The sequence below is a fragment of the Nannobrachium achirus genome (assembly GCF_963921795.1).
Source record: "Nannobrachium achirus genome assembly, chromosome: 6".
Classification (NCBI taxonomy): Eukaryota; Metazoa; Chordata; class Actinopteri; order Myctophiformes; family Myctophidae; genus Nannobrachium; species Nannobrachium achirus.
The window spans coordinates 2,172,240-2,188,889 of NC_137815.1; the positions used below are offsets into that span (position 1 = coordinate 2,172,240).

At 40.4% G+C, this 16,650-nt stretch overlaps 1 protein-coding gene across 1 annotated transcript in view; it reads right to left on the reverse strand.

The window, feature by feature from the left end:
• Positions 1-16,650, reverse strand: part of LOC308286701 (signal transducer and activator of transcription 1-like) — a 46,908-nt gene that overhangs the window by 23,686 nt on the left and 6,572 nt on the right. The window contains exons 4-5 of the mRNA XM_080727797.1: positions 13,295-13,384; positions 12,062-12,148 (exon numbers count right to left, since the gene is read on the reverse strand). Coding sequence (XP_080583923.1) covers positions 12,062-12,148; positions 13,295-13,384 — 177 coding nt within the window. The remainder of the gene's footprint in view (positions 1-12,061; positions 12,149-13,294; positions 13,385-16,650) is intronic.

Below are 16,650 nucleotides of genomic sequence, written 5' to 3' on the forward strand. Positions count from 1 at the left end.
AGCCTATGTTGTTTTTAATGAGACATGCATTTTAAAGGCTATGCTCCCAAATCCATATTATTATCGTCTGTTCGCATATTCAATGAGTCCCGCGGTGCAGCCAGTTGGCTAGCTGAAGTTAAATCATAGAGGTTTTTTAAAACGCCAATAAAAGCCACCTGGAAGATGAAGGTTGGAACATCATTTATATGGAGCAAATTTCTGGACATTATCTATGGGGATGGGCGATACAAAGTCGGAAAAAAACTCATAACGCACCAATGGATGCGAGGAGGCAGCGAGTGGAGTAGACTACAGAGGCGCACATGGGTATGGTATAACGTACCTTGATTACAGGAGAAAATAATAAAAAGTACTTCTTAAAATGAATTCATCATGCTTGTTGCTAAAAAGTATTGGCAACATGACTGGTGTATTGCATGCGTGCCTTCACACATGCATCCATGTTACCATACCTTAGCATTTGCAGAACTGACGCTGCTGGCGGGATCGCGTCGAGCAGCCGGAGGAGGAGGATTTTCTTTTCTTTTTTCTTTTGACATGTGAGCGAGTGTGCAGGCCTATTCGTGGACTCTTTTTATTCTGTCTGTCTGTCTGTCAGCATATTCATTACATTACTCGTGTGAGTAGCCTAATGGCAAAGCATCTGGATAAATCACTGTCTGTCTGTCGGTCTGTCTGTCTGTCAGCAAGACTCAGCATATTACAATAACTCACTCATTACCTGAAGTCCGCTGCTTCTGTGATGTGATGCGGTGCATGAAGAATTAATCCAGTATTTGTTGGTGAGAAGTTGAAAAGGGGGAACGCAAAATAGTCATTAATCATTAGTTTGCTTATAGAATGGAATACCAATCCATAGCCTAATGGTTTAATTTAACTTTGCGGAGAGGAGAGCTGTTGCAACTCCGTCAGGCCAGCTATGCTACCAGGTCCAGGTGCGACTCATGCATAATTATTGATCTGACCTACTTCTACTGGCAGTTGTAATTGATTATTTTGTCTATAAACCAATAAATGTTTTATAGCCAATAGGCTATAGACATTTTTAAAAGGCTTTCATATACTCCTGACATTTTTCAAATGAGGTTTGTGCTAATAGATCGCTATGTGTTCAGTTTGGGCTATTTTCTGGGTTTTAATTAGGCCTACAACAACACAAATAATAATAATACATTTTCGGTTAGTCTGACAGACTGACACTGTTATGCAGCAGGGGAGGGGGTGCTATGACATCATCGCACTCTCCCTCGCTGCCGATTTCCTTTATTACACAGCTGCGTATTTGATGCGAAAACGCACTTTTCCACTTTCAGACCCGAATTCAAAAAAGTGTCGGATTAGGTCATAAAAACGCGTCTCCGTGTGTCAAAATGGCCGTTTTACTAGTAAAAACTACCTGGTAATTGCAAATTCGTCTCCGTATAAAAGCCCCCTTATAACTAGTTTAACAAACTACTCAGCATCCACTTTACTCAGACCAGCACTTTACTCATATAATTGGTCCTCTTAAAGGAGTAGTTCACCCCCAAAATGACTTTTTTCCTATTGATTACTCACGCCATGTAGACTTGAGTTCAATAATAATTATGTTTAGGTTTTTGACGCATTCCTAAGACAATAATTTGATTACGATAAATGTACCCCCATTTGGGTCCCCATCCGGAATCATGGGGGTAATTTTACTTTTTTGTCTTGGGAATGTGACAAAAAACAAAAAACTAAAAAATATTATTGAACTCAATTAAGTCTCCATGGCGTTAGTAATGAATAGGAAAAAAAATACATTTTGGGGGTGAACTACTCCTTTAAGTAACTTGTTAACTCTTATACTGCTTTGAACGTTCCTGTTCGCCCCAATCCTCCAGAGACGTCTGTGCCAATACGGGCGTTCGTTCGTTTGATGTTTTTTATGGATTATGATAAAAGACGTCCTTGCGCAACTTTTGAATGCATAATTGGTCGTCGGTGTCGTTTTGAGGACAGCCGGAAACCGTTCATAAAAAAAAAAAGTAAACAGACTGTCCTGGCTCCGCCTGCCCAGAGCGACTCTGCGCCTGCCTAGCTGCCAGGGCGTCAATTGGGTATGGCAGGGGTATGCAGCTGCCATACCTTGACAGGGGGAAATAATAAAAATGTACTTTTCATCGTGCCTGTTGCTAAGGTATGGCAACATGACTGGTGTCTTCACCAGACACCAGTCATGTTGCCATACCTTAGCTTGTTCTGAACTGACGCCACTGCTAGCTGCTAGCAGCCTTGAGGGACTATATTGTTTTATGCATCGGGCTGTTAGTAGAGAAAGAGAGAGAGAAACGTTGGTAAAAGCGATCATTTTGTCGGAAATCAGTTGTTTTATAGTATTAGTAGTATAGTAATTGTAGTAGGTAGTAGTATTTAGCAGTACTAGAATATTGAGATGTATTAGGCCAACTCAGCCTCAACTTGCTGGTATCATTCCGCCGAAGTGCGACCCAACCCCCCCTGACCGATAGAAATAAACTTTGTTAGAATTAGGATTACACAACCTACCCGTGTTGGTGACCCAGGACCAGCGCCCATGGTGGTGGTGGTCGTGATGATGATGATGATGATGATGATAATGATGATGAAGAAGAAGAGAAAAAGATCACTGTAGCCATTGTTATTGAAGATAAAAAGAAGATGGTGCCAGTCGCGAAGAACCGGGGTCCAAAAATGGATCAAGAGCCTCGTGATATTGTGGAAACCGATCCCGACGGAGCTCGACCCCCGTGTAGGATGGATCCCCCCGCCCGGGGGCTCACATCGCCGCAGCAGCAGAGACCCATGTACCGCCGCGAAAAGACGGACGAACTGGGCGATTTGGCCAATGAAGAATGGCTTCCGCGTAGAGACCTCTCGGAGAACAGAGGCCACGATTCTACTGTCCAAAGTAAGACTTCCAATCCAGTGCATGTATGTATTGTATAGTTGTATACTGTATATAGTTGTATACTGTGTGATAACAGAGCATCCGTGTGGAACTGGAAGCCTGGGATGGGGGGATGGTCAGTGATCGTAACGGTTTTCCATTGCGACGTGTTGCCACTCCGACATTGGGATCCGGTCTAGAGCCCGCCTACTGCATCCGGCTATTTACACGTACACATACATGCAAGAAATGTTTCCGTATCCGGACCGGATCAGTAACTTGATCCAAGCAGTTAGGATCCACGTGCTTGGTTTGTTTTTGTCGCTACTCAGGACACACGTGGAGTTCCTGTACGATGCGTGTGTGTGTGAGAGAGAGGGAGAGGTTTCTTTTTATCGTCATCATCATCATCATCATCATCATCATCATCAGTAGCTGATGATGTAGCTTTTCAGTTCAATTCAAAGGAGCTTTATTGGCATGAGAAAACATACGTTTACATTGCCAAAGCAAGTGTTACAAATAAAAACTGTTGAAAATGGGGAACATAGTTGGAGGGAGTACAGCTTTGTGTAAACAGAGCTATGTTGCATTGTGACATTTTATATAGGTATACAGGGTATAAAGGGAATTTCACTGTGACAGTAAATGCATGGTAACTATTTACTATAACTGCATTTTATGTTATATATGAACTTATTGTAAGTCATTTGCTAAATGTCAAAATTGTAAATTGATTTGTTTAGATATAAACTATTTGATATTTTCCTGGCTATGATTTTAGATGATGAGTCGACGATGATGATGAGCCTACTTCTTCATTTCCACATCGTGGTCGTCCAAGGACAAGGATAGGTAAAGAAAAAACAAACTTTTTTCTGTAAATCAGACTTAGCACCATGCACATGCTCACATAGACATCAAAGGGGGCTTGAGCCCCTGCCCTTTTATCCATCTGTAAAAAGTGCCCTCTCCAGACCATGAATGCTGTTTTTACATAATTACTATATATATATATATATATATATATATATATATATATATATATATATATATATATATATATTTATTTGTGTGGTAAGCAGGAAGTGCATAGAATGTTAGAGAGGCAGGGGTTGACATTTCTAAAACGGCCTTTTGATGAAAATAGTAGGCCCCCAACCTCCACGCATTCTGCTGTGACGCGTTGTGAGCTTGAAGGTGTACTATTTTTCATGTATTTTATAGTAATTATGTATTTGTATAATTTACAGATCGACCATGGGCTCGTGTACGAGTTCAGCAGACCCGGTGGAGCCCTTCCGGAGGAGCCTGGCTGGAGTGAAACAGAATGGAGCCCCAGGCCCTGTGCAGGCTGAATGACACACACGCACGCACGCACGCACGCACGCACGCACGCACGCACACACACATATACACTCTGTAGACATGTAGTGTCACAGTGAGATAAAGAGAACCCTGAAAGCTGAAGCAGGATTCAGGCTGAAGCTCATGTCACTGTGTCAATGTTCTGCACTGCTCTTACTACTGCTCTTACTTCTCTTACACACTAAAAGTGTGTAAAAAGACACTTTTTCTTGTTTTTATTTTTTTGAATTTGTTTGTAAACAACCACTGATCATAGGTGTGATGTTACTGAAGCCAACAATAAAAGGCTAAAGAGAGATTTCTGCCTGAAAATGTATTCTTCACAAAAATGCATTTTTCTCAGCTTTATGTTCTCAAAGAGCTGTTTTTAGGCCACATTCTGCAGCTTCTAGCTAATGAACAGAACAAGATAAAAACTCGAAATCTTTTTCTGTTGCAAAGTAGACATTCTATCCTACGTTGCCATATAATTGTTGTCTTTATAGTCGAAACCAAATTTCTCCAGTAGGCCTTCAAAGATGAGCGACAATTCTCAATTTAGCTGGCAGTGGATTGAGCTTTTTGTTCAATTCTGTGGCAGTAAAAGAGTTAAGACTTGGGGCCGATTAAAAATAAAATAAAGATAAAAAAAAAAATTGTGTTGCTATAACAGTGGCGGCCAAACATTTTGATGTATTTGGTTTGGTGCAACATTTAACCTCTAGTTTATGCCTCGCCGTACGATGAGTTCACGGGACAAGAACAGTCGATCTGTAAGCTCACAATGCACCGCCCTGCGACGCAAACTTGTAGATCGGCAGAAAGCTCTAAAACATTTAACATTTGTTAATCCTGGGCAGCAGGGGTGTCGCACCAAATTGCGGGCCCCCCATGAATGTTCTTCATAGGGGGAGGGGGTTTAACCCATTTAGACTGGGAACACATTATTAGGCATTATTTTGTGCTTTAACTATTGAAAAATAGCAGATATACAAGCTCACAGCGCGGCACCGAGTACCGCGCTGCGAGCTTGTAGATCTGCTATTTTTGAAAAATCTTGAAAATGTGTGCAAGTCTTATATTATTTCAAATCCTTTTAAAAAAAAAACCTATGTTTCTATGTCAGTGGTGCTCAAACCTTATCATGTGAAGGACCCCCAAAATGATATGTATTTGGCCACGGACCCCCATCTCAAAATATTTAGTTCCAGGGACCCCCCAGAAGTAAAATTTGAGTTACAAATTTTCGCTTAAAAATAATACATGTATTCAAAGATTTCCACACATTTTCACGACTTTTCAAAAATAGCAGATCTACAAGCTCGCAGCACGGCACTCGGTGCCGCGCTGTGAGTTTGTATATCTGCTATTTTTCAATAGCTAAAGTACAAAATAATAATAATAAGACTTCCTGTCATGGCGACGAGAACAACAGTCGCTTAGAGCAAGAGCTCCCTGACTCAACCTACCTAAAGTGCGCTCAAAACATGAAAATATCGAAAGATTGAAAGTTTCATCAATGGGATATGAGCGCAAGAAGGACTACTAGAAGCCAGGATAAAAGAGACGAAACACACGAGGAAATCGACAAAGAAAGGAGTGAACAAAAGTTTGAAGACAGCGTGCTTAACATGGATGCTCTGCAAACTAGCCTGGATGCTATCAGCAAACAGTTAGATAAAAACTCCAAACAACTCCGGGAGAACAGCAAACAACTCGAGGCCCTACGGAAAGAGGTAAAGAGCGACTTGAGAGCGTTCAAAGAAGAAATCACTAACCAAATGGACGCTAAATGGGCTGCTTTGAATGAGGACATTGACCGGAGGTTTGTTAAGATTGACGGGGAAATGGAGGAGCAGAACACCGGGATGAAGGGGGCTTTGGCACGCACGGAGGAGATTGAGCAGTGGGGCACACAAGTAAACCAAATGTTAAAGGAACTGCTAGATGAAAGACAAATGATGATTGATAAACTCGACGACCTTGACCAAAGATCGAGAAGAAATAGCATAAGAGTGTTTCAGCTCAAGGAGGGCGCAGAATCAGACAGTGAAACGATGGTCCAATTTATGGATGAATGGCTGAAAAAGGAACTGTCCATAGACACCGATCTGTCTATTCAGCGAGCCCACAGAGCACTGGGTCCAAGGAGGGGTCCAGATCAGCCACCGAGGTCAGTGGTCATCAACTTCCAGCGATATGACGTGAAAGAGATGGTCTTGTCTAAAGCATGGGCAATGAAACCACCTGTAAAGCAAGGTGATACTAGGCTTTATTTTGACAATGACTATTCTAAGCACGTACTGAAACTAAGAAGGGAGTACGCAAAAATCAAAGAAGTCTTATTGGCAAAGAAAATTAAATTCAACACGCCCTACACCAAGATACGCATTCACTGGGAAGATGGGAAAATCGTCTACAACAACGCCGCAGCAGCCGCCAGAGAGTTACGCAAAAGAGGCCTGGATCTTGGAGAGGCGGAGCCGACGGAGAGCGAGAGGGGGGACCTCGCTGGAGGGGATGCCGCGGAGGGTGACGGATCGGCGGGAGGAGGCAGTGAGGCGACTCCTTCAGGTCTTCTTCAGGGGCTCCAGACGGCAGGATTATCCGCCTGGAAGCGGGTGGAGAAGAAAGGACGTCGAACAGAGGAGACAGGCATCAGAGCAAGGAAACGGCTGCGACCCTACAAACGCTAAGTGTCCAGCAGATGCATTATCCTGTTTATTGAATATAACAGTAATGGGAAAGAACTGACTTTAGAAATGGCAATATTACAATTGAACCACTAACAAGTAGCTCATAATGTATGTAGGTCGGTTTAACAATTGCCAGGTTATATTAGTGTTTGTACATGCCACACATGTGCGTGCGCGACTTGTATGTCCTTTTTTGTTTGTGTATGTGCCGTTTGTCCGTGCGAACGGAGGCTTGTACGGGCGCTAACGGGACATGCACATTTGTCTTCGTCTTTTGTATTGTTGTGTGTGACGCGCGCGCCCACATGGGTGCACGAACGGAAGGGCGTGCGCGCACTGGGGGCGTGCGTGTTTATGTCTGTCTATGTGTGCATGCGTTGCGTGTGCGCGCGAACGTAGGTTTGTGCGCTCGCTGGCAATGTATGCACATTTGTTTGTCTTATGTGTAAATACGTGTGTGCGTGTCCACTTGTGTTTAACTATGAGGGTATTTGTATTGTCAGTACTTTATGAAGGGATGGGGACAGGACCAAGTAGGCTTAATATTGATTTGACATTTTGCTTTGGATGTGTGTGCCTGCACATGAAACTCGGCTGTGTTTCGGAGGAAAGAAGAAACAAGATCTTATTAATATATGAAGGTTTCTAAATCATTGGATTATATAGAGTAAATATAATGTGAGTTGAGGGAAAGGGGCACAATTGCTCTTAACGCTGGTATGGAAACACCTTTAGGGGTTAGCTTCTATACGAGTCGCGGGCCCCAACCATGCGTAGGGATTCCCCCCACAAAACCACGAGAGGGTCAACAGGGGAGGGGGAAGGTTGACATCTCTTTTTGGTTTATATGTTTATTTCATTTGTTGATTGTATTTGTATATGACTGCATTAGAGTTCTATGGGGTTCACATGTTTATTTTCTATTAGTTGTAGATATAACTGAATATGAACACAAAACCTGAACTTAAGTTTGTCCTTGAATGTAAATGGTCTGGGAAACCCAGTCAAAAGAGCTAAGATCATGACTAAATTGAAAAAAGAAAAGACACAAATTAACTTCCTACAGGAGACTCATCTTTCACGAACGGAACATGAAAAGCTAAAGAAATTTGGATACAAACATACATACTACAGTTCAAACACTACTAATACCCGTAAAAGGGGAGTAGCAATTCTAATTTCTAACCAAGTAAACTTTGAATGTCAAAAGGAAATAAATGACAAGGAAGGGAGATTTGTTATTATCAAAGGGACCATTGATGAGACAAAAGTGACTTTAGTGAACATATATGCCCCACCGGAGAGCGATAAACAATTCTTTAAAAAACTGTTTGATACCATAACTATGGAAACGGAAGGGGTATGTTGGTGCGCCGGAGATTTAAATGTGGCTATTGACCATGATCTTGATACCACCAGTACCAATAGAAGTAAGAAATCTATATCAAAACTGGTTAAGAATTCATGGGAAGAAATGGGTTATATTGATGTTTGGAGAGACTTCCATCCCCTTAGAAGAGACTATAGTCACTACTCACAATCTCATCAGGTGTATAGTAGACTGGATTATTTTTATACACAGAAAGAAAACAGAGAACTAATACAGGACTGTCATATTGGAGTTGCTGATGTGTCAGACCACAGTGCCGTTTACATGAAGATAAGTCTATCAGACAGAAGGAGGAATACGTTATGGAGGTTGAACGTTAGTCTGTTAAATAATGAACAAGTGGTGGAACAAATTAAAAAAGAAATAGAGGAATATCTTGTTAATAATGATAATGGTGAAACTAATCCAGCAATATTATGGGATTGTTTGAAAGCTGTTCTTAGGGGAAAACTGATTGCAATCTCAAGTACATTAAAAAGGGAAAGAATAGCAAAATACAAACAACTAATCTCTGAGTTAAAAACTTTGGAACAAAAACATAAAACAAAAGCAGATCACAAAATTCATAAACAAATGACTGAAGTAAGGAAGAAAATTGGTGATTTATTACAGAAGGAGGTGGAAATTAAAGCAAGATATCTAAAACAGAATTATTATGAAGCAGGTCCTAAAGCTGCAAGGTTATTAGCTAGACGTTTACGTAAACAACAAGCAGATAGGACAGTTCATAAATTGATTGACCCCAGAACGAATCAAATAAAATATAAACCTGGAGAAATTGAAAATATATTCAGTGAATATTATAAAGAATTGTATACCCAGTCATCCACCTCCAATGAGGAAGACATCAGAACATTCCTTGATACGCTAGACCTACCCTCTATAGGCGATCTACAAAATAAGGAAATAACTAGAAATATAACTATTGAGGAAATAAGTGCTGCAATAGGGAGGTCTAAAACAAATAAGGCTCCAGGTAGTGATGGAATCCCGAGCGAACTCTATAAGAAATTGGATGAAGAACTAACTCCTTTACTCCACACAACATTTAACTGGGTCAAAAAGAAGAACTCTACTCCCCCCTCCTGGAAGGAAGCTGTAATAACAGTTATCCCTAAACCACTGAAAGACAAACAATATTGTCAGAACTTCAGGCCAATATCAATGCTAAATGTAGACTACAAGCTATATACCTCCATATTGTCGAATAGATTGCAATCAATTATACCCCATCTGGTAGACGAGGACCAGTGTGGATTTGTCTCATCTAGGATGACCCAGGATAACATCAGAAGGACATTACATGTCATACATAAAGTAAATAAAAATAAGACACCAACGGCACTAATAAGTTGTGATGCGTCGGCTGCGTTCGATCGCGTCTCCTGGCAGTTCCTGTTTCTAACACTGGAGAAATTTGGATTTCAAAAGAAGGCAATTGAGTGTATTAAAGCACTTTACACTAAACCTACAGCCAGGATAAAAGTAAATGGGTCATTAACAGACAGATTTGAGCTGGGACAAGGGACCCGCCAAGGTTGTAACCTGAGCCCTTCCTTGTTCGCGATTTTCATAGAACCGCTGGCTCAGATGATAAGACAAAATGAAGCAATTAAAGGTATAGAAATCAACAATCGGGAACATGTAATAAGCTTATTTGCAGACGACGTATTGGTCTATTTAAAAAATCCATTGGAATCATATGAGTCACTTATGAAAACCTTGGATCGATTTGGTCAGTACTCTGGCTATAAATTGAATAAGTCTAAAACCCAAGTTCTTATGCTCAACTGTGTACCTAACCAAAGGCTCAAGGAGACAGGATTGAACTGGGAAGCAAAGTCCATTAGATACTTGGGTATAAACATAACTAAAAACTTATCAAAACTCTATAAAAGTAACTATGGTCTGATTGATAATAACATAAGAGCAGACATAGAAAGATGGTCAACGTATCCGATGGGACTTTGTGATAGGATAAATGCCGTTAAGATGAATGTCTTACCACGCCTCTTATACCTTTTTCAATCTTTACCGGTGACTGTCCCACCAGAACAATTTGCTAAATGGGATAAACTAATATCAAGATTTATATGGGAAGGAAAACGGCCACGAATAAGATACTGTACATTGCAGCTAACTAAAGAAAAAGGAGGTTTGGCGCTCCCTAATTTAAAAGAATATTATCATGCAGCTCAATTGCGCCCACTTCTGTACTGGTGTAGTGATGACTATGTTGCTCGATGGAAGGATATAGAAGCACCTGGGTTTGCATTCCCGATACAGACACTTATAGGAGGAAAAGAAGTCCCAGTAAACCTTAGAAATGAAATCGACCCAATAACAACCTACACTCTGAATATCTGGTACTCCATTGTTAAAAAGTTGAAATTGGGTAAAGAGCTTGGTTTGTTGAAATGGATTGCATTTGATCAAGAGTTTAAACCAGGGAAGATGGATCCAACGTTTAGGCAGTGGAATCGAATGGGTGTGACTGCCATGTGTTTATTAATAGAAAAAGGAGAGATGAAGAGTTTTGAAGAAATTAAAAACAAATATAATTTGGTTAATAAGGATTTATTTAGATACCTCCAACTGAGAGATTATTATGATAAAGACATTAAAAAGAAGGAAATGGAAATTCATCCTATAATAAAAATGATAACAAGAGCATATGGTGAAGTCATACCCAGGACAATTTCATTAATATATTCTTGCTTAATGGGTTCCAGAGGAGATTCAACAATGTATGTTAAAAATAAATGGGAAAAAGAGTTGGGTGAGGACATCTCAGAGGAGGTTTGGAATGATATGTGGCGAACACAACAAACAACAACTCAATCATTAGGATGGAGAGAATTCGCTTGGAAAATTTTAATTCGGTATTTTATCACACCCCAAATTAAAAGTAAACAAATGAAAGCCCAGCAGATCTGTTGGAGGAAATGTGATCAAAACGATTCGAATCACTCCCATATATTTTGGTCCTGTAAAAATATTCAGCCCTTCTGGGAAGTCGTACACTCAACTGTATGTGAGGTTTTGGGTTATAACATACCTAATTCATGTTTGGTACTCTATATGGGTCACATGGAGGAATCTGTACTCACAGAGGATCATTACCTAACCAAAATCCTTCTAGTTGCTGCGAAAAAGGCAATTACCAGGAACTGGCTTAACACTGAAGCCCCGGACTATGAACAATGGAGGACGATAATGGACAATATTCAGGACATGGAACAGTTAACACACAAACTGAGGATAAAAGAAGATCTGTTTAACAAAAGATGGGATAAATGGTTGATGTATAAATTCAAGAGAGGAGAATTGCAACTTTGACAATGTAAATGTGAACCCCAGTAACCCCTTGTTTGCTTTTGTATTTGTTTTTATTTTATTTTGTATTGTTTTGCATGATTGATCTGTAATTTGTTGTTGATGTGCAGTCTTAAATAAAAACAAAGTTAAAAAAAATAAAAATAAAGTACAAAATAATGAAGGCCCCTCCACCTTGGGCCCTGGTAACTCAGTCCCAATTTTTCTTCCCACTTTGTTTCACAGTTTTATTTTTTGTAAATTAATGACCTACTTCACCATACAGGAGTGTCACATACATTTAGTGAAAATAGTAGATCTACAAGCTCACAGCGTGTCGCGATGTGACACGTTGTGAGCTTGTAGATCAGCCATTTTCACTATTTATATTTACACATGTTATATTATTAAAAGTCTGACCTGAAGCTGCTTTCTCAGTTGTGCGATTGTGTCGTCCATCTGCTGTGCTGCTTCCAGCCTGGGGGAGGCGCTGTTTACCCCGTTCTCCTGAGGGGCAGCAAAGATTTACAAGTTCAGTGGTGTCTCTGAAGCCAAATAACTATTCTACAATCTATGAATGCTACACAGAGTCTGGAACTACACCTCCTGAAGGCTATATAGACTTTAGTATATAGAGTCTGGAACTACACCTCCTGAATGTATAGAGTCTGGAAATACACCTCCTGAATGTTATATAGAGTCTGGAACTACACCTCCTGAATGCTATAGAGTCTGGAAATACACCTCCTGAATGTTATATAGAGTCTGGAACTACACCTTCTGAATGTTATATAGAGTCTGGAACTACACCTCCTGAATGTTATATAGAGTCTGGAACTACACCTCCTGAATGTTATATAGAGTCTGGAACTACACCTCCTGAATGTTATATAGAGTCTGGAACTACACCTCCTGAATGCTATATAGAGTCTGGAACTACACCTCCTGAATGTATAGAGTCCAGAACTACACCTCCTGAATGTTATATAGAGTCTGAAACTACACCTCCTGAATGCTACAGTATATCTGGAACTAAACCTACTGAATGCTATAATATAGCATTCAGGAGGTGTAGTTTCAGACTCTAAAGAGGCTGGAGCTACATCTCCTAATAGAGTCTGAAAGCTTTATATATTAAATGTGGCTTAGTGGGTGGACATCGGGAACACAGTGTGATGCAAAACTGTCCCAAAACGTGACATTGTTTGTTTTAAATTTGGGAATGCAAAATTCCCAAATATTCAGGTATTTTCAGGCCGCGAAGCAGAATGGAACTCTGCGTGTGAAGGCTCTATGGCAGCTTGACCAACTAGTAACTCTAGTCTATAGCAGGCAAATTATTTTGGCAGGTCCCCAGATGATTAACTTAATGTGCAACATTGTTTTCTCACTCAACAGTAAACAAACCAACATAAAGTTTAAGTGTATAGAGGGCATCTGCACATTTCTAAAGTGACAATTTAAGGAATTTTTAATACTTCTAAAATAACAAATTAAACATTGGCCAATTTGTCAAATATTAGAGGCAGACAATATATAAATATTAGAGCCATATTAGAGGCAGACAAAATAGCAGATCTACATGCTCACAACGCCTCGCGTTGTGAGCAAAAAAAATATATAGAAAAAAGACAGACAGACAAACAGACAGACCTGTGTGGCAGCAGACAGGATGTTTCGTTCCTCCGTCAGACATTGAAAGATGATGGAGGCCATGTGGAGCGGATACTCCTGGAAACATCTCTACGATATGGTAAATAAAGAAATGGTAAATGGTGCATTTATATTGCGCTTTTATCCAAGGCGCTTTACATAGATTGTGCATTATTACATTCATCCATTCACGCACACATTCATACACCGGTGGCGGAGGAAACCATGCAAGGCAACTATCTACTCAACTAGGGGTTCAGAGTCTTGCTCCAGGACTCTTCGAGTAACTCAGGGGGAGCCTGGATTCGAACTGGGCAGAGATGGGAAAAGTACTCACGTTCTGTACTTAAGTAAAAGTAAAAGTACTTGTGAAAAAAACGACTTTGGTAAAAGTAAAAGTACTCATTCCAAATAATTACTCAAGTAAAAAGTAAAAAGTACGTGCTTTGAAAAGTACTTTTAAAGTAAAAGTAAAAGTATTTTTGCCGTATATTTCTAGAATTTGAAGGATATTAAAATTAAAGGATCCCCACCAAACATATGTCTTAAAACTGGCCAAGAATTGGTTTCCTACTATGATGTGAAATCTAAATGCAGCAGTGTTTTTTTTTAGACTGAGTACCAGTTATAGATAATATTTGACTCTCCAAGAACAATCATTATTATTATAAAAAATATATGTATATCCCACGATTTTGTAACCCATTTTTTTAAATGCCAATTGACCACCAAGTAGGCCTACACCATTATGACTGATGTTAAAATACAGATAAGGTTTCCTAATAAGAATGTCGTTTTCATTGTTCAATTATAATTATAATACATCTCACATCCACAGACAGACAGATGTCTGACTGTTATACGTTAAGATGTTTTGCATGTCTGTCAGAGGACCCCAATGTAAACAAGCCATACAGACTGTAGGATGATAATCATACAGTAGTGCGTTTGCTATGAGAACTGCTAATCAAGTATGCAATCAATCAATTCAAACAAACGCATGCATGCACACGCATGAGGGCACGCATGCGCGCGCGCGCGCGCTCTCTCTCTCTCTCTCTCGCTCTCTCACACACACACACACACACACGCTAAAGGCTTTTGCGAGGCAAAGATGACCGAAGCTACAACAGTTGTGCAGAGTCTGCAGAACGTTTCACTTTTTCCATACAGAACTTTATCCAGCATGAGATAAAAAGCAATGGCACTGACTCACCTAAGCTTCGGAGGTTAAAAAAGAACGCATTTCCAACGCGTGTGCATTACAAGAGCAGCATGGCAAAGTCTTGTGTTTATAATACATAATAGTTATAATCCACGTGTATTCATTGTTGACATGTTTGAAAGCTGTGACGAGATGAATGGTTTACAGCATGATGGTAGAATTAAACCATCTTCCTTCCTCTTCCTCTGAATACCGTGGATTTCAAAATAAGAGCATGGGGTATTAGGCTAGCTATTATGTAGGATTAATGATTAGTTTTATTTGGTAGTCTAGCTACAGGAAGTAAATAGACCGGTGCTTTCCTACTTGACACAGTGACTCTCACTCTGGCCAGCAGCAGAGCGTCACCACCGCAGCCTCTATGAATGATGATCAAGCGCTTTAATCATTTTGTTTGATCTGCCACGCATCGGCGCAACATTAACATAAAACCAAAGTAGCGAGCCTGTTTTGAAAATGTAGCGGAGTAAAAGTACAGATACGGGTGTTAAAATGTAACGGATAAAAGTAAAAAGTACCCAGAAAAATAATTACTCAGTAAAGTAGGCCTACAAAGTACTGAAAAATGTACTTCGTTACAGTAACGAAGTATTTGTACTTCGTTACTTCCCATCTCTGGAACTGGGAACCCTTCGGCAACCCTTCGTGCTCTAATAATGGTTTCGCTACCCCTGAGCTATGCCGCCCCCGATATGTAGAGTACAACATGACTTGTTTAAGACCTGGACTTATTTAAGTTTTTTTTTCCAGACGTATTTGACTGTGTTATCGTCCCAGACCCCTGTTAGTTGCACTGTTCTGGGTGGATTCCAAGACTTAGCATTTCTGTCTCCTTATCAACGTAAGCAGGGTTGAGATGCCGTGGGCTCGGTTGGGCTCGGCGAGCCCACACTCATCAAGCTGTACGCACGCGCGCCCCACATGCGTGCACGCACACGCGCGTGCACGCACGTCGTCAAGTTGTGTGATGGCTCGACGGCTCGGTCAACACTTCAATCCCCTACCTGTCTGCTTTGCATAACAATACTCTGGTAGGCAGGCTCATTTACACTTATATGCAGCCAGCATATACTTTCGCCTAGCATTCTTTGCAGACTTTTAGCTCCTTTCGGAACCTCTCGTCTCCCTTCGCTATGCAGCTCCTCACTCTTCATGTCATGAGTTTAAATCACTCATTTTGTCAGAGCTGAATAGCGGAGGGACTCGGGAGAGGTTCCGAAAGGAGCTAGCAGACTTTACTGTGTGGGTGAGTCTATAAAGTCTATGTAAAGTTATTTTATATAAAACCTAAAGGAAAATACATTAATTGAAACTAAAATAAAAACAACAAATTAACAATGTAACTAAATAATAAGAAATATAATTAGGCTACATAAAAAAAATAGTGTTATACAGTATTAGCACCGAGCGGCAGGCATGCGTGCACACATGCGCGCACACGTGACGTGCATGTGACGTCATGAATTTAGAGGGCCAACACTTCAAAAATCCATATCACACCACTGAACGTAAGGCTATACAATATGGCATGGTTATTGCAAAAAGGATTATTCATTTCTGACCCTCTGGAAAGGAGTGGAGGAGCCCTCTTTTAAAACATGGCAGGCAGAAGACCAATTTATTGCAAATGGGAAACAATAAGATATGTGCGTTTGACAGAATGTGGCAAACATTTCTCTCTCACCTTTCTAGAACGACCTGAGGTTTGTACAGGAGTATTAAGACCCTTTTCTTTTCTATTTTGTATCTTGATCTACTGTACGGATTTTGTATAATATTTGTTCTCTTAATTTATTTTTCCTTCTTTTGAAGTGTATTAGGTAGAGGGGGACTGAGTGTGGGGGGGGGGGCTGAGTTAGTGAGGCCCAAGGTGGAGGGGCCTTAATTATGTTTCAAAAAAAGCAGATTTACAAGCTCACAACGCACCACCGAGTACCACGCTGCGAGCTTGTAGATCTGCTATTTTTGAAAAGTCGTGTGCAAATCTGAATATATGTATTTTTTAAGCGAACATTTGTAACTCAAATTTTGCTTCTGTGGGGTCCCTGGAACCAAATATTTTTAGATGGGGGTCCGTGGCCAAATACATATTATTTTGGGGGTCCTTCACATTACCACTGACATAGAAACA